The 20282-nt window shown below is 38.8% G+C and overlaps 1 protein-coding gene across 1 annotated transcript in view; it reads left to right on the forward strand.

Annotated features, from left to right (window-relative positions):
• Nucleotides 1–20282, forward strand: part of LOC126481965 (hexokinase type 2-like) — a 179067-nt gene that overhangs the window by 152198 nt on the left and 6587 nt on the right. Inside the window, exon 8 of the mRNA XM_050105929.1 lies at nt 5839–6115. Coding sequence (XP_049961886.1) covers nt 5839–6115 — 277 coding nt within the window. The remainder of the gene's footprint in view (nt 1–5838; nt 6116–20282) is intronic.

Raw genomic sequence — 20282 nt, forward strand, 5'->3', positions numbered from 1 at the left:
GAGGTGCATTACTGCCTCCTCTTCTCACATCAAAAAACAGGTAGCATATATGGATCTAATCAGAGGGAGATTGTAAAATGGTGGGGGGTGGAGTTGTGGGGGTGAGGGTGGGGCAGATGTGTGACTGGGTTCACTACTTTACAGTACTTGATGTAAGACAGCGATCTACCACTAAAAATGACAAATTATTCAAAACATACATAACTATCATCTTGAAATATGTGGAAAGTAATGCAGATAATTTAGATGAAAAAACCACAATGTTAAAATCAAAAAACTATGTTCTACTTATGCAAAGTGCAATGTGGTAAATATTAGTCAACTAGAGAAAACTCTGCACATTGAACATGGTGAGCATCTGAATTACCTAGCGGAAATGAGTGAACATGCAAGACCCAGTGAAATTAAAATACCTTTCTGTGCTAGTAACAGTATTCTCCTTCTTCACATAAATGTACAATCTCTTATAGGTAAAGTCAATGAACTGCAATACTAACTTGATAAAATTAATTGCAGTGTTTTGTGTATCAATTAACACTGGGAAAAGAGTCTGAAATGGACCTATGTGTTCTACTTGGATATTTGCTGGTGAAAAGCTATTGCAGAAAAAGCATGTCACATGGCAGGGTATAAATCTACATCAAAAGTAATCTTGATTCACATTACTCAGTCATAGACCTTCGCAGAATAACCTTGAAGGCATATTTGAAGTAGCTGATATGGTAATGTGCACACAAAAAATTGTAACAGTCTCAGTTTATTGAACTCCAGGCTCTGATCAAATGGTATTTACAGAAAAAATAATACTTTAATATTGCATTTATCTAAATATAAACAGCATAAATTTATAATTGTAGGTGATATTAACACAGACATAAGGACAAAAAGAAAAAAATGTGATTCATATGGTTAATTCTTTGAAGTCATTGAACTACTATTGGCTAAATGAAAAGACCATCATATTGAATTCATGTCTTGGTGACATAATTAGTAATATACACATTCTGTTGTACGTTATGTAATAGAATTAGGAATATCAGGTACTGCAGCTCTCAATACTGGAGGAAGAGAAATGACATACAGACTACCAAGAGAAGACAGTGTAAACAATATGATAGACCAGTTAAAGAAATGGATTGGTCTCATATAATGGATGATAACAGAAGTGTTGACAAATGCTTTTGCAATTTCCTGACAGAGATTAAGTGCGTAATAGAAAAGATGTGCCCCACTGAAACCAAATGGTATCGTATTGATATCATAGGTAAGCAACATCATACCAGCAAGAGCTACACTCCACAACTGAGGATATTACTATTAATTCTAAAAGACGAGTCTCATAAAAGTGATTGGAACAAGGAAAATTACGTATGTATGAGATACTCTACAGATCTGAGATAAAATATTCTAAGTGTGTGCAAATGATGAGTACATTTTAAATTCCAGAATTAACTATAAAGCAGCATGAAATGTCATCAAAAGGGGTAATTAATAATATCAATAAAGAAAACATCATCCATTGACTGTGATTCACTCAATGAATATTTTGTAAATATTGCCAGTACTACCACTCCACTCAATTATTCCACATTAGGTACAGAATCACTGCTAACTCCTGTAAAATAAAGCAGCGAGAAATTTATGTGGATACAAATCACTTTAAATGACATTCATAAAAGAAATTTTCTCAGAGTGTGTTAAGCCCACAGTTACATTGCCTATGCATAAAAAAGGTGCTAAAAGTCTCCCAAATAACTACAGACCCATTTAAATAGTACTAATCATATCCAAGATAATAGAAAATTGTATGCATAAACAGATATACAGCTACTTTGAAAGCAACAAAATTTTTAATGAGCTACAATTCACATCCGCATCTCATCTACTAACTGAAAAAACAGTTGAAGCTTTGGTGAATAATGTTGATGAAGGGTATGAAAAATGGCTATCTATGTCTTGAACACTTATTGATTTGATCAAAGCATTTGACTCAGTGTCACATGACATAATCATCAAAAGCTAGAATATTATGGCACAGAAAATAGATCTCTCAGTTTATTCAAATCTTATTTAACTAATAGGTTACAGCTAGTATGTGCAAGTAAGCATAGATTTGCAATACTTCAGCTAAAAAGAGCACCAATCCAAACTTCTGTTCTTGGGCCTTTCTTGTTTATTCTTTACATTAATGACTTTTCAAATTACATGCCATGTAAGAACATACTACATGCTGATGACATGATATCCATATCCACAGGTGAGAATTAACAAAAAAATGGTTCAAATGGCTCTGAGCACTATGGGACTTAACATCTATGGTCATCAGTCCCCTAGAACGTAAAACTACTTAAACCTAACTAACCTAAGGACATCACACAACACCCAGTCATCACGAGGCAGAGAAAATCCCTGACCCCGCAGGGAATCGAACCCGGGAACCCGGGCATGGGAAGCAAGAACGCTACCGCACGACCACGAGCTGCGGACGAGAATTAACAAAGTGTACACTAACAACAGAGAAATGATGCAAATTTCTAATCTCTGGTGTCATGCCAATCAGCTGTGCACAAACAAAACAAAAACAGAACAAATAATTTTTATCTGAAGGTAACCAAAAATGAAAATAAAACAGTAAAACTACTTGGACTGTTCATAGGCCACAAAATTTCTTGGGAAGAACACACAAATTATCTGTGCAGCAAACTAACTTGTGTACTTTTTTTATTGTATATATTAAGGAACAATGTGAGCAAACAGTTGGTGCTCCAGCTGTATTTTGCTTCCTTCCATTTTCATCTGCAGTATGGGATATTGCTCCAGGCAATTCCCCAGGAGCTAAATGTATTTTCAAATGGCAGAAGATACAATCAGAGTTTAGTAGGATTGCCAGCCATAGAGTACTGCAGAATCTGTTTTAAATGCCTCAGCATAACTGTTTGATAGATGCCAGAGAAAATCTGGAAAAATTCAACATGAGATGTGATGTGCATATACACAAAACCAGAAATAGTCACTTATTGAACTTGTCTTACGTAAGACAGATTTGAGACATTTGGATATCACTGTGGCCCAATGTAGGACTGCAAGGGAATATGATGGCAGGCATACTCATTGTCAGTGTTACAGTCACCCACACCTGACCTCCATAAGGCAGGATTGCTGTATAGTGCACCAAGCACATCGTAACCTCTTTAAATCTGCACCTGCCATTTGAGAACAATAACAGACACCATGCATTATTCTGTCATCCTGCACCACTGATCAGAGACTAGCAGCATTTGGGCTAGGGAATTAATATCCCATTGGTAGGCTTCCACTAACACCACAACACAAATGACTGTGTGTGGGATGGTGCCATGACTTTGAAGCACATAGTGCTGATGAACAGTATCATTGTGCACTGCCCCAGATGACCATTATTGGTGAGCATGGCAGTGGCCTAGGAAGAGGTGCCATTCTTTCAATGGTTTGGAGTGTCACTCCTGACATCATGGCATGGGGAGCCATCAGATATGACTTCAGGTCACTGTTGGTAGTGACTGAGGGGACTTTGATGACAAATGGAATGTCATAGACATCCTGCGTCTTTGTGTGTTAGCTCTCATGTCTATCTTTTCACTGTTGTACCACACTACTCACGAAATTCAAAACTGATGTCAATGGTAAATTGGTACCAAAAATACCTCCAGCAGATGTGTATCAGAGGCACGTTGAAATTTGAAAATATTAGTTTCCTTCATTTTTTTGTTTTCAGATTTAATATTAAAGTAAAAACAGGGATGTTACCGTAAAATATGGTGAACAGTGATTAACAAGCTTAGCAGCAATACCATTTCCTGTTGCTGTATTTTCAGTAGCAGTAGATGTATCTGCTGTTATTATGTTTGATGCGTTGAAATCAAACAATGGAATGTCCAGGACAGAATACCAACAATAATTTTTTTGCTTTTAATTGGTTGCTAACATCATTTTATTTCTTAAAGGTCTGTGAACTTTTGCCATGTTTTTACCAACTTCAGTGTACCATGAATGTCATGTTAATTAAGAACAACTTTTTCAGCAGTCCTTTAATATGCACCTCAACATAAAAGATCTTCTATCCAGCAGGCTACAAGGTGACAGCTAAGAGGGTTACAGGGCTGATAGGTATGGAAAAGGAGACAATTCATTTCATGAAAGGCATAACAGTTGCCTTTGATAAGATCTGGCATTATTTTGGAAGAGCTTCTTTCCAAATTTACAGTTTCATGGTTTTTTAGCTTGTTATTTAGTTCAGTTTCACTGACTTGAAATTGTATGTGTTTGAACTGATTGTCCTGTATGACAACAAGATTTCATAATAAATAACTTCTCACAATATGGTATGATCTTGAGATTCACTCCTTTTTGTGAAGTATTTTTCAGTGATCACATTGCAGTGTCCCATAATTTCTTGTGCACCTAGCTACCATAGATAATCCATCACACATACCAAAAGAAAAATTAATCAAATAAACTAATATATTACAAGAGTGAAATGCTGGCCAGCATTTACTTTCATGATATGAAGTGTATTGTATTGCCAATACACACATACAAAAGTAAAAGCGATACATTTCTTAGCTTTTGGAACTAGTAGTTTCTTCCTTTGAGGGGAGAGATGTATAGGTTGGGGAAAGAGGAAAGGAAGGGCAGTCTACTACAACAACCACTTCAATAACTTCTATACAGTGACACTTCCACTGAATGGACTTCTGTCATTATTCTCAATAAAGTGTCACAGAAGGGCATGTTCACTTTACTAAAATACAGTTTTTTGCTTAGATGATTGCCTTGAAGTTAGTCTCATTGTCTTCTTTTCAGGTTATGACTTCACTCTCCAGATTTGGCTGTACAAAGAAATATACTATAAGCAGGTTTGTTAAGTTGGCAATTTTTTAAATTCACATAAAACAATTTTCTCATTGAAATTTCTGTAGTCATAAATTCATATGCAGCTGATTCACAAGATATGTCTCATGTAAGGTTCCACATGATTAACATTTCCGCAACTAAACATTACTACTTTTTACATCTGTCTTTCCAACAGTCTGTCATACAACCACTCTTCTCACCAAGGGCCAACAAGAAGTGGTCCAAAGCTTACATTTGAGGCAAAGAGGTTTAAATGACTTACATCATAGTGAAAGACATTGTTTTGGTCAATTGATACATAGTTAGTGAAACTTAGTAAAAATAAATTTACAGATTTTTCTTATTAAAACAATCATCCTAATTACATATAATAATAGTTCTGCATGAATGATACATTTTGTTTAACATAGTTTTATATGAACTTTTGGTCTTATAAATGGTATTTGTGGTTTCAGAAAGTTTCTCATGTTTGAATATATCACAAAACTCAGAATCAAGGATGAAAAAGATTCCACCTGTAGTGAGGGTGAGGGTAGGGTTCTGTGAGACTTATTTTCCAATATGATTTCTTCCTTTTCCTGATCAGTACATTCTTGATGTTTTAATTATGTTAATCTCAAACATGGCAGTTATTTCATCCTGTAAATTGTTTGTTACTTATTGCATGCTATGTAGATAGATTTATCTTTTTATTTACAATTTTGCTCTTTACCCTGTCTGTTCAGTTCAAATGAAAAGAATTTTTTACAGACCCAAAAGTCTATATAAATTTTTGTGTTAACTTTAACCTTATTGTAAGAATCTATACTAGTGGGCACAAAAATATTATCTTCTCTTGACACAATTAATAGCTTTAATATTTCAGCGTAGTGAAGTGTTCAGTATTGATAGCTGTGAGCTATAAATTGTGGAAATTACATCAAACTTTTTATTTGTATTTTACAGTGATAAACCAGGTTCTTACACAAATGTTAAGAGAATAATGAATGAGCTTGGTCTTCCACATGCAACTGAACAAGATTTTGTAGACTTCAGACATATGTGTGAAGCTGTTTCTTCAAGAGCTGGTGTCATGGTCTCTGCTTCAATGGCTACATTACTTAATAAAATGGGTTTTGAACAAGCAACTATTGGCATTGATGGTTCACTCTATCGATTTCACCCTGGGTTTGCAGACCTAATGACAAGAAAAATTTCACAATTAGTGAAGCCAGGGATTAAAGTAAGTACAGCCAATTTTACACACAAACACACACACACACACACACACACACACACACACACACACACACACTCACATCAAAAAAAGTTTTGCTTCATCTCAGTTCTGAGTGTTCTGGAACCTGTACAGAAAATTGGAATAGAAATCAGCATAAACATCAATTCTGCCATTTTTATTGCTCATGAAAACCACACATTGGATGTTGTGCCACCATACAGAAAGACCTTCAGAGGTGCTGGTCCAGATTTCTGTACACACCTCTAATACCCAGTAGCACATCCTCTTGCATTGATGCATGCCTGTATTTATTTATTTATTTATTTATTTCTTGTTCCGTAGATCCAGTTACTGAGTCAATCACAAGGATATGGAATGTGTCAAATTGTACAGGTATCAATTCAAACTTACAATAAATACAAGGGCAATTCAATGGCAAATTGTACATATTTTAAGTAAGACATACTATAAATACAGTAACAGATACAATGTCAGCTAGATAACATAACAACCATTTAACAGAAAAAGGACTTTCAAATAAAGGTTAAAGATAAGAGCACAAAGTTAAATCAGATATTAGGCCTACAAGAGTAAATACATGTACAGCCAATCTGTTGTTACAAAAAGTGTGCTAATGCCCAAATGCACAATAAAATCAATTGAAATACTTCTAGACACAATAAGTTTAGTGATGGTATACATTTTCTTTCAGATATTCGTCCACAGTATAATAAGATTTCTCTGTCAGGTAATCTTTGAGAACTTGTTTAAATTTTGGCAGCTCTGTATGAACACATTTGATATGTAGTGGTAAAGCATTGAACAGCTTAATGCTGGAGTAGTAAACTCCTTTTTGTACCAGAGTGAGACGTTTCATTTCGAAATGTAGATTGTCTTTGTTTCTGGTGTTATAACCATGGAATTTACTGTTGTCTTGGTAGATGGAATAATTTTTGCACACAAAGGTCAGCAAGGAAAAAATATACTATGAGGCAGTTGTTAGGATACCTATCTTCCGAAACAAGTGCCTGCAAGAGTGTCTTTGATGGACCCCACACATTATTCTGATTGCTTTTTTTTGGATGGTGAAAACTTTTTTTGCAAGTGGTTGGTTCCCCCAGAATATGACAGCATATGACATCAATGAGTGGAAGTAGCCAAAGTAGGCAACCTTAATAGTGTCAACTTCAGCCACTGAAGAAATTACCCGTAATGCAAATGTTGCCGAGCTAAGTTTTTTACATAGATGAAGAATGTGAACTGACCAATTACATTTACTGTCTATGTAAGCACCCAGGAATTTTGTATCTTCAACTTTCTGTTTTGGTGGATCTCTACATTTTATGTTAATTTCATCGGGATTACTTTGTGATGTATGGAACCTCATATAATGAGTTTTATCTGCATTGAGTGAGAGACCATTTGAGGAGAACCAATTTAAGATGTCATTAAAAACAGTATTTGTAGTTTGTTCAAGATCATGATCAATCAAATCGTCAATTAGAATTGTGGTATCATCGGCAAACAGGGTAAATTTGCTGTTTGTCTCAGAACAAAGAGGAAGATCATTAATAAAGATGAGGAAAAGCAGTGGGCCCAAAACGGAGCCTTGAGGCACACCACATGTTATCGTGCCCCATTCAGACGAGGCAGGTTCTCCAGAAGAGCCATTTAGCATTACAGTCTGCTTCCGATCCTGTAGATATGATTGTAGCCACAAGCCAACAGTACCACCTAAACCATGGTATTCTGCCTTTTTCCAAAGAATTTGGTGGTTTACACAGTCAAAGGCTTTCGTAAGATCACAAAAAATACCCACTGGAGACATTTTTTTGTTAATGGCTTCCAAAACTTGGTTGCTGAAAGAGAATATTGCCTGTTCAGTACAAAGACCGGCACGAAAACCAAACTGATTTTTGCTTAAGATACTGTGGAAGTTGAGATGGTCAACAATCCTCCTGTGCATGAGTTTTTCTAGAATTTTCGAGAAGGTAGTTAATAGGGATATTGGGCGATAGTTTGTAACAATATTTCTATCACCTTTTTTAAAGAGAGGAATCACTACAGCCAACTTAAGTCTGTCAGGGACAATCCCATCTTGTAGGGATGCATTGTATATGTTGCATAAGATGGGACTAACAAATTTATAACAGTGTTTCAGTATTTTACTAGAAATATTGTCCACACCAGCAGAATTTTTATTTTTTAATGATCTAATTACTCTTATGACTTCGCTTACAGTAACTGGAGGTAAGGATAACTGTGGGATTCTGTTGCTAATAGCTTTCTGTAGGAGGGACAATGATTCTTCCATAGAACCATTACAGCCTGTCTTCTCTGCTGCTCTCAAAAAGTGGTTATTAAATATTTCTGCAACCAACTCAGGTTTCTTTATGATACTGTCCCCTGTTTTAATCTCTACCTGAGACATGTTCCCTGTTGTCCTGCAAGTTTCCCTCTTTATTACATTCCATATAGTTTTAATTTTATTTTCTGAGCTTTCAATTTCTGATTTTATGCACATACTTTTAGATTTATTTATAACCTTCTTGAGAATGCTACAGTAAAGTTTGGATCATTACAAGTCCTGAGAGAACTGTATAACATCCTCTTTGTTCTACAATATGTTGTTATCCCTGTAGTGATCCAAGACTTCTTGGCATTGCCTAGATGACTATTTCTAACTACTTTTTTGGGAAAGATGGACTCAAATACAGACATGAATTCATTTAAAAATGAATTGTACTTTTTGTTTACATCTGTTTCCCTATAAACTGGGCTCCAATCTATCTCTTTTAGGCTATCATTGAATTTTTTAAGGCCCTGTTCATTTATTAGCCTAAAAGATTTCCAAGAATGCTCGGAACTGTTGCACACACTGATGTAATTGAGCCTAAGCAATTGACCACCATGATCAGAAAGGCCAAGGATTGGATGCACAGTGATCTCATTGCATTTAGACTTATTTATAAATATATTGTCTATCAGACTTTTACTGTTAACAGTAACCCTAGTTGGGAAATCTACTATTGCCATCAGATTATAAGACTCCATTAAATGTACTAAATCAGCTTTACTATTGCTCTCATTTAGGAAATCAACATTAAAGTCACCAGTAATTATCAAGTCCTTGGACTTTGAGTACAGTATGGATAATAAAGAATCTAAGTGCTTAAGAAATACATTCAAATTCCCTGAGGGAGATCTATACAGTGCTAACACTACAGCCATAAAGTCATTTACAGTAATCTCAACACCACATACTTCAATTTGTTGCTCTATACAATGGCTCTTTAAATCTAATGCATTGTAAGATATGTTGTTTTTTACATAAATTACCACTCCACCTTTTTCCATGATGGTTCTAGAGTAATGCGCTGCCTGACAGAACCACTTAGCTGTAACCTTTCAATATCTTTCACATGATGTTCACTAAAACATAATACATCGGTATCTTTTATTCCTTGTGGTTCCTCTAACAGAACAGTAATGTCATTTACTTTATTACCAAGTCCTCCCACATTTTGGTGAAAAATCGTCATTTCTTTGGAATTAGAGACAGATGTAAACTTTTGCCTAAAAAATTATCTGTAGCTACAGACACAGTACGTTCATTATGAACAATTTCCTGAAACATTTGAGTTTGAAGCCGAGTCTGACTTGATGGCTGGAGCCATTTAAGTGCGATTGGTTCCAACTTTGGGGTACATTTGTGGACTTCTTCCAATATTTTTGTTTTTACAAGGGTACTTAATGCTTTTTTCCCGGATCTGTTCAGGTGCATACCATGCCTTGTAAATAATTCTCGTCCAAAACTGCTTATATCTACAACACAAGTATTTTTAAAACGCTTACACAACTTTGCTAACTTAGAGTTCGTTTGTGAGATAGCCTCATTTACACAGGACTGTGGAATTAAGTCATGTCTCTCTGGAATGTTCACAACAAATACCTTAGACTGATGAAGCGCCGATATTTTCTTCCTGAGCGACTGTATGACATCATTCCCTTCGTTGCAGGCAATGTTGTTTGAACCACCTATTAAGATCACACACTTGTTTTTTACTTTTTCAGGATCACACCCGGCTACAACTTCTTGAAGTTTAGCACCTGGCTTCACAATTCCACAAACATCGGCAGCATTAAAACTGCTTGTCACTATATCAGCCATGCCTCTACCATGACTATCAGCGAAAATGTGAAAACGATTTGTTGATGTTTCACTCACAGCAGACTGGATCACACCACTGCCACTTTCATTGCTGTTAACTGAACGTTGTGGCTTTGGAAGATCAAACCTAACCTTTTTCCTATAGTTTATCGGTACACTCTTCTTACGATGGTTTTCACTTTCTGTGAGACTATTACTAGAACAAAGTACATCAAAATTGTTTACATTGTTGAACCTCAAAACATTTGCTGTAGACGAAGTTTTAGTGCCGATTGTTTGATGCTTGTTGTGTACTACCTTCCATTCTGATGATTTATCAGCGTCATTTTGCACCAATGTAGCCATGTTCTGGCGAAAGTTTTTGTCCTTCTGTCTGTCTTGAAGCAATGGATCCATGTTTCGCTTCGTCGTGGCATACTATCCACAAGTTCATCAAGGCACTGATGGTCCAGATTGTCCCACTCCTCAATGGCGATTCGACGTAGATCCCTCAGAGTGGTTGGTGGGTCGCATCATCCATATACAGCCCTTTTCAATCTATCCGAGGCATGTTTGATAAAGTTCATGTCTGGAGAACATGCTGACCACTCTAGTCGGGCAATGTCATTATCCTGAAGGAAGTCATTCACAAGATGTGCACTATGGGGGCACAAATTGTTGTCCATGAAGACTAATGCCTCGCCAATATGCTGCCAATATGGTTGTACTATCGGTCAGAGGATGGCATTCACGTATTGTACAGCCGTTATGGTGCCTTCCATGACCACTAGCGGCGTACATTGGCTCCTCATAATGCCACCCTAAAACAGCAAGGAACCGCCACCTTGCTGCACTCTCTGGACAGTGTGTCTAAGGCATTCAGCTTGAGGGGGTTGCCTCCAAACACATCTCTTACAATTGTCTAGTTGAAGGCATATGCAACACTCATCAGTGAAGAGAATGTGATGCCAATACTGAGAAGTCCATTCGGCATGTTGTTGGGCCCATTTTTACCATGCTGCATGGTGTCGTGGTTGCAAAGATGGTCCTCGCCATGGATGTGGGGTACGAAGTTCCACATCACGCAGTCTGTTGTGCACAGTTTGAGTCATAACATGACATCATGTGGCTGCACGAAAAGTGTATTCAACATGGTGGCGATGCTGTTAGGGTTCCTCCGAGCCATAATCCCTAGGTAGCGGTCATCCACTGTAGTAGTAGCCCTTGGGCGGCCTGAGCGAGGCATCTCTCTGTATTTTCTCCATGTCTGAACTACCTCGCTTTGGTTCATTCCGATACGCCTGCACACTTCCCTTGTTGAGAGCCCTTCCTGGCACAAAGTAACAATGCAGATGCAATCAAACCACAATATTGACTGTCTAGGCATGGTTGAACGAAAGACAACATGAGCCGTGTACCTTCTTCTTGGTGGAATCACTGGAACTGATCAGCTGTTGGACCCCCTCCATCTAATAAGCACTGCTCATGCATGGTTGTTTACATCTTTGGGTGGGTTTAGTGACATCTCTGAACACTCAAAGGGACTGTGTCTTTGATACAGTATCCACAGTCAACATCTATCTTCAGGAGTTCTGGGAACCGGGGTGATGCAAAACATTTTTGATGTGTGTATATTCAGTGAGAAGTATCCATTAACTGAAAAATTCAGTTTAATTCACTCGCAAGTCATGCTTCATCATAAGACATGTCATCAGATTTAGTGATGTGTTTATGTTCTATGGTCCATAGCTAGTAGGCCATATCACTGAATTTTTCTGTTAAATTCAAAATGGTTATAAGGTTACAAACCGCTTTCAGTGGGGGAGCAGGTTTTTTAAGTGACCATACTGCATATGGAATATGATCGGTGAGGTTGGCCCCAACCGCCTTGAGCAGGGAGTAACACAAGGGGTATTCATAAAAAATTTAATTATTGCTTAATTTCTTGCAGTGTAGTGTGGTACAATTTAAAGCTTCCGTGGTGTTTGGTGTTTCACAAAGCATCGTTCACCACTATTTGAAAAAAATGGAAAATTTATGGTACTTTCATTGTATTGGAGAGAAGACAGCAAGGCCGCCGAAGGAAATCTCTTGATTTGACAATACAGGGTGAGTCAGAAGGAAAGATTCATACTTTGAGAGGGTGATTGTATTAGTTTCTTTCCTTTTAGCTCCCACCCCACCAACCCCAAAAAAAAAAAGAAAAAAAACCATTTATTGCTACACTACTCTGCACCTTACTCTTTTTTCTCTCTAGTGACACTTAGTAAAGCCTTAAAGGCTCTAATTTTTCCTCCCGTCCATTTATTTCCTTGTCCAGAGCAAATATTATTAATTCCAGTAGAAGAAAGCATTTGCCTTTCCTCCTGAATCAGCCTGTGTACACACGATATGGTTCCACGCAGTTATCAGTGACAAAAATACTATAAAATACAATCTCATTCAAATAGATTACGGGTGGAGAGTTAATAGCGGGCTTAGCAATGTGACATCAGCCATGCTTGTATCTCCATGATAATTCATGGCTCTTTGCACTAGTGTATAACGTTAGCAAAATAGATTCCAAATTGTCAGAGATCAGTAGAACAATAACCTAATAGGTCTTGGTTTGCAGTATATGAGTCACCAATGCTTCCCAGCATAATACTGTGACAGGTGATGAAAGAAAACTGTAAGCTGAAGAGTGAATCACCCATGTAACTCAGGTGTCTATTTTTATCTGAAATATATCAAAACTTAATTGTGTTGATTGAACCAGCTATTATTATTGTTTATAAAAAACATGAACATAAAATACATGAGCCATAACAAGTAAAACTGACTCTGTGATGCTATGCAGTTGATATGGTAAATAGTTTCATTGGGGAGAATGTAGTTATATGAGAAATGGTGAACTAAATGAGATTCTCCTATTGTACTGCTATATAATGATATTTGCACTGGACAGTGAAATAAAAGAACAGGAGGCTATGCTGCGTGGCACTAAAGAGAATAAAGGTTAAGGTGAGGAGAATCATAGAGATAAAAGAGATTCTCTTTAAGCTTCAAGCTTCTGAAAAAAAGGTGAGAGGAAGGAAATCCTGCTGTTAGGTAACAACAGTGAAAGAGATATGGATCAGCTCCTGCAGAATGAATTAGATAATAAGTACCAGGTCACAAGCTTAAGCAAGCTAGGTGAGTGTATTACACGTATTAGCTTTGCGAAAGAATTTGTTAAAAGATCATCATGTTGTGATAGTGAGTGGAATAGGAACCATTACTGATGGATATTAAGGTTTCTGTGTTGTTACTGACTTGACAAGAATTGGTTCAACAATAGACCATACCTATTTTGAAGCTGTTTTAACTTGAGGCATTATTATCAGACCCATTGAACAGCACTATGAGTGGGTTAACAGTGACGTAGATGAATTATTTTGTGAATTACTGAGTAAAAATTGGTTTGGCGGGTGGCGTTTTCCAAGTTATGGCCTATATTTCAGTAGAAGAGTTTAAGGGCAAGTCGTCTGGACTGATAGCAGTAGTATTTAATTGTGTCTATGTGTATTCTGTTTGATCTGAAGAAGGATCCATCTGAAAGCTAATAATGTTATCAATATTTTTTATGTGCTAATTGTCCATTCAGTCTTTCAGCAGTATGTTGAGTTGTTACATTTACCCCTTCCATTATTTATATTCTACAAAGTACTGTAATTTACCATACTTGTAATATGTTGTTCGCTACATCGTTTAACCACTGAAATACAAATTTCTGTTAATGATGTATGGGAAAAGGAGGAACACCTATTTACATTACAAAGATCTGCAAATATAAAAACAATATTCTTAGGTTTTGTCGCAATCACAATTTTGAAAGTCCTTTCACAGACAAAGAAATTCAATGAAAATTAAGTGATTATTACTATACAGAAGGCTTCAGTTGCAATTTAGAGCTATTCACAAAATAATTCATTCATTCATTAAGCTTTTTAACTCATAAAACTAAAGTTAAAAAAGAGCAGAAGCTAGTGTAATTTTGTGAGCTTTCAACTACGTTGTGGGTCCCCCCCCCCCCCCCCCCCTCCCCCGCCCCCACCCCCACCCCACCAGAAGTCACTATATCATTCATGCAGAGAGGTGTGATTGCCTGTCATCATGTAAGGCAATAATAGTGTTATAATGCCATGAGGAATTAGAATACTGACACAATATCTTATGATCAGAAATTTTTAAACCATAGGCAATGTGACCCCCTCATGAACCATGGACCTTTCTGTTGGTGGGGAGGCTTCTGTGCCTCAGCAATACAGGTATCCATACCATAGGTGCAACCACAGTGGAGGGGTATCTGTTGAGAAGCTAGACAAATGTATGTTTCCTGAAGAGGGGCAGCAGCCTTTTCAGTAGTTGCAGGGGCAACAGTCTGGATGATTGACTGATCTGGCCTTGTAACACTAACCAAAACAGCCTTGCTGTGCTGGTACTGCGAACGGCTGAAACCAAGGGGAAACTACAGCCGTAATTTTTCCCGAGGGCATGCAGCTTTACTGTATGGATAAATGATGTTGGTGTCCTCTTGGGTAAAATATTCCAGAGGTAAAATAGTCCCCCATTTGTATCTCCGGCGGGGACTACTCAGGAAGACGTTGTTATTAGGAGAAAGAAAACTGGCATTCTACAGATCTGAGCATGGAATGTCAGATCCCTTAATCGGGCAGGTAGGTTAGAAAATTTAAAAAGTGAAATGGGTAGGTTAAAATTAGATATAGTGGGAATTAGTGAAATTCGGTGGCAGGAGGAACAAGACTTCTGGTCAGGTAAATACAGGGTTATAAATACAAAATCAAATAGGAGTAATGCAGGATAGGTTTAATAATGAATAGGAAAATGGGAATGCGGGTAAGCACCTACAAACAGCATAGTGAATGCATTATTGTGGCTAAGATAGATACGAAGCCCACGCCTACCACAGTACTACAAGTTTATATGCCAACTAGCTCCGCAGATGACGAAGAGATTGATGAAATGTGTGAAGAGATAAAAGAAATTATTCAGATAGTGAAGGGCGGCGAAAATTTAATAGTCATGGGTGGCTGGGATTTGATAGTAGGAAAACGGAGACAAGGAAACGTAGTAGGTGAATATGGATTGGGGGGAAGAAATGAAAGAGGAAGCTGCCTGGTGGAAATTTTCCCCGAGCATAACTTAATCATAGCGAAGAGTTAGTTCAAGAATCATGAAAGAAGCCTGGAGATACTAGAAGGTGTCAAATAGATTATATAAGGGTAAGACAGAGATGCAGGAACCAGGTTTTAAATTGTAAGACATTTCCAGGGGCAGATGTGGACTCTGACCACAATCTATTGGTTATGAACAGTAGATTAAAACTGAAGAAACTGCAAAAAGGTGGGAATTTTTGAGGAGATGGAACCTGAATAAACTGAAAGAACCAGAGGTTGTAGAGAGCTTCAGGGAGAGCATTAGGGAACAATTGACAGGAATGGGGGAAAGAAATACAGTACAAGAAGAATGGGTAGCTTTGAGAGATGAAATAGCGAAGGTAACAGAGGATCAAATAGGAAAAAAGACTAGGGCTAATAGACATCCTTGGGTAACAGAAGAGATATTGAAATTAATTGATGAAAGGAGAAAATATAAAAATGCAGTAAATGAAGCAGGCAAAAAGGAGTACAAACATCTCAAAAATGAAATGGACAGGAAGTGCAAAATGCTAAGCAGGGATTGCTAGAGGACAAATGTAAGGATGTTGAGGCACATATCACTAGGGGTAAGATAGATACTGCCTACAGGGAAATTAAAGAGACCTTTGGAGAAAAGAGAACCACTTGCATGAATATCAAGAGCTCAGATGGAAACCCAGTTCTAAGCAAAGAAGGGAAAGCAGAAAGGTGGAAGGAGTATATAGAGGGTCTATACAGGGGTGATGTTCTTGAGGACAATATTATGGAAATGGAAGAGAATGTAGATGAAGATGAAATGGGAGATACGATGCTGCGTGAAGAGTTTGACAGAGCACTGAAAGACCTAAGTCAAAACAAGGCCCTGGGAGTAGACAACATTCCATTAGAACTACTGACAGCCATGGGAGAGCCAGTCCTGACAAAACTCTACCATCTAGTGAGCAAGATGTATGAGACAGGCGAAATACCTTCAGACTTCAAGAAGAACATAATAATTCCAATCCCAAAGAAGGCAGGTGTTGACAGATGTGAAAATTACTGAACTATCAGTTTAATAAGCTATGGCTGCAAAATACTAACACGAATTCTTTGCACACGAATGGAAAAACTGGTAGAAGCTGACCTGAGGGAAGATCAGTTTGGATTCCGTAGAAATGTTGGAACATGTGAGGCAATACTGACCCTATGGCTTATCTTGAAAATAGATTAAGGAAAGGCAAACCTACATTTCTAGCATTTGTAGACTTAGAGAAAGCTTTTAACAATGTTGACTGGAATACTCTCTTTCAAAATACAGGGGTAAAATACAGGGAGCGAAAGGCTATTTACATTTTGTACAGAAACCAGATGGCAGTTGCAAGAGTCGAGGGGCATGAAAGGGAAGCAGTGGTTGGGAAGGCAGTGAAACAGGGTTGTAGCCTATCCCCAATGTTATTTAATCTGTATATTGAGCAAGCAGTGGAGGAAATAAAAGAAAAATTCGAAGTAGGTATTAAAATCCATGGAGAAGAAATAAAAACTTTGAGGTTCGCCGATGACATTGTAATTCTTTCAGACAGCAAAGGACTTAGAAGAGTAGTTGAACGGAATGGATAGTGTCTTGAAAGGAAAATATAATATGAACCTCAACAAAAGCAAAACAAGGATAATGGAATGTAGTCGAATTAAGTCAGGTGATTCTGAGGGAATTAGGTTAGGAAATGAGACACTTAAAGTAGTAAAGGAGTTTTGCTATTTGGGGAGCAAAATAACTGATGATGGTCGAAGTAGAGAGGATATAAAATGTAGACTGGCAATGGCAAGGAAAACGTTTCTGAAGAAGAGAAATTTATTAACATCGAGTATTGATTTAAGTGTCAGGAAGTCGTTTCTGAAAGTATTTGTATGGAGTGTAGCCATGTATGGAAGTGAAACATGGACGATAAATAATTTAGACAAGAAGAGAATAGAAGCTTTCGAAATGTGGTGCTACAGAAGAATGCTGAAGATTAGATAGGGAGATTACATAACTAATGAGGAGGTATTGAACAGAATTGGAGATAAGAGAAATTTGTGGCACAACTTTACGAAAAGAAGGGATCGGTTGGTAGGACATATTCTGAGGCATCAAGGGATCACCAATTTAGTATTGGAGGGCAGTGTGGAGGGTAAAAATTGTAGAGGGAGACCAAGAGATGAATTCACTAAACAGATTCAGAAGGATGTAGGTTGCAGTAGGTACTGGGAGATGAAGAACATTGTACAGGATAGAGTAGCATGGAAAGCTGCATCAAACTAGTCTCTGGACTGAAGACCACAACAACAACAACAACAGGGAATATGATGATTGTACTGCTTAGATGCCAGGTGCCCATTAGTGTGTCATTATACACTCCTGGAAATTAAAATAAGAACACCGTGAGTTCATTGTCCCAGGAAGGGGAAACTTTATTGACACATTCCTGGGGTCAGATACATCACATGATCACACTGACAGAACCACAGGCACGTAGACACAGGCAACAGAGCATGCACAATGTCGGCACTAGTACAGTGTATATCCACCTTTCGCAGCAATGCAGGCTGCTATTCTCCCATGGAGACGATCGTAGAGATGCTGGATGTAGTCCTGTGGAACGGCTTGCCATGCCATTTCCACCTGGCGTCTCAGTTGGACCAGCGTTCGTGCTGGACGTGCAGACCGCGTGAGACGACGCTTCATCCAGTCCCAAACATGCTCAATGGGGGACAGATCCAGAGATCTTGCTGGCCAGGGTAGTTGATGTACACCTTCTAGAGCACGTTGGGTGGCACGGGATACATGCGGACGTGCATTGTCCTGTTGGAACAGCATGTTCCCTTGCCGGTCTAGGAATGGTAGAACGATGGGTTCGATGACGGTTTGGATGTACCGTGCACTATTCAGTGTCCCCTCGACGATCACCAGTGGTGTACGGCCAGTGTAGGAGATCGCTCCCCACACCATGATGCCGGGTGTTGGCCCTGTGTGCCTCGGTCGTATGCAGTCCTGATTGTGGCGCTCACCTGCACGGCGCCAAACACGCATACGACCATCATTGGCACCAAGGCAGAAGCGACTCTCATCGCTGAAGACGACACGTCTCCATTCGTCCCTCCTTTCACGCCTGTCGCGACACCACTGGAGGCGGGCTGCACGATGTTGGGGCGTGAGAGGAAGACGGCCTAACGGTGTGCGGGACCGTAGCCCAGCTTCATGGAGATGGTTGCGAATGGTCCTCGCCGATACCCCAGGAGCAACAGTGTCCCTAATTTGCTGGGAAGTGGCGGTGCGGTCCCCTACGGCACTGCGTAGGATCCTACGGTCTTGGCGTGCATCCGTGCGTCGCTGCGGTCCGGTCCCAGGTCGACGGGCACGTGCACCTTCCGCCGACCACTGGTGGCAACATCGATGTACTGTGGAGACCTCATGCCCCACGTGTTGAGCAATTCGGCGGTACATCCACCCGGCCTCCCGCATGCCCACTATACGCCCTCGCTCAAAGTCCGTCAACTGCACATACGGTTCACGTCCACGCTGTCGCGGCATGCTACCAGTGTTAAAGACTGCGATGGAGCTCCGTATGCCACGGCAAACTGGCTGACACTGACGGCGGCGGTGCACAAATGCTGCGCAGCTAGCGCCATTCGACGGCCAACACCGCGGTTCCTGGTGTGTCCGCTGTGCCGTGCGTGTGATCATTGCTTGTACAGCCCTCTCGCAGTGTCCGGAGCAAGTATGGTGGGTCTGACACACCGGTGTCAATGTGTTCTTTTTTCCATTTCCAGGAGTGTATAATGAAAGTTGAGCCTATCATGTCTAGTTTATACTCCCAGATTTATTTTTATTGTGGGTCAACTCATTGTTCAACAGCAATGTTTGTCACTACACTGGTGGCTGGAATGTCATCCTTTCTAGGATATTCATTCAAGGAACTGTCCAAAACACTATTTGCCTCCTTGTGTTCACAAATGAGTTGCATGACACTTAACCATATGCTGATACTGGGTACCTGTTAAGACCACTGTTGCACCAGTGAGCAGCTGGACTGTTATCATTTTCTCTCTCCATGGTAAACTGGATTCTTGGATTTATATTATTAAGGTTTTACTTATGAGACAGACGGATGGAAGCTTGAAACAACAGATTTTTAGAAAAATAACGCACACAGACAGATACTTACATAAAAACTCTAACCACCATCCAAAACAAAAAAGAGGTGTGATTACAAGTCTCGTGGACAGAGCCAGACGGATTTGCACGCCGGAGTATCTAGGCGACGAATTAAAACATCTGAAGCACGCTTTTGAGAAAAATGGCTACTCAAAGAAAGAAGTAAGCAGAATTCTGCACCCAAACAACAAAAAGCTTAAGGACAAGTCCGAAAAACGATGGAAGAATACAGTCTCTCTCCCTTTTATAAAGAAAGTAACGGATCAGATTGGAAAGATTTTAAGTAAACATGATATTATACCTGTTTTTAGACCAACGAAGAAAATTTGTCATGTTCTTCGGTCTGTAAAAGATAAACGCGCTCCTCTATCAGCCAGTGGCGTATATAAAATTCCGTGTACATATGGTAAAGTTTATGTTGGAACAGCAAAAAGAAGCATAAATACACGGTTAAAAGAACACAGTAGTCTTTGCCGATTAGGAAAAACAGATAAATCGGCTGTAGCAGAACACGCTTTTCAGCCAAGAAATCATCAAGTGAAGTTTTCCGAAACAAAAATTTTATCTACGACGACGAACTATTACCCACGGCTTTGTAGAGAAGCAATTGAAATATATAAACATAGGGATAATTTTAATGGGAAAGAAGAGACCATGAAACTTAGTGAT

Source organism: Schistocerca serialis, chromosome 5 (genome assembly GCF_023864345.2).
Source record: "Schistocerca serialis cubense isolate TAMUIC-IGC-003099 chromosome 5, iqSchSeri2.2, whole genome shotgun sequence".
Taxonomy (NCBI): domain Eukaryota; kingdom Metazoa; phylum Arthropoda; class Insecta; order Orthoptera; family Acrididae; genus Schistocerca; species Schistocerca serialis.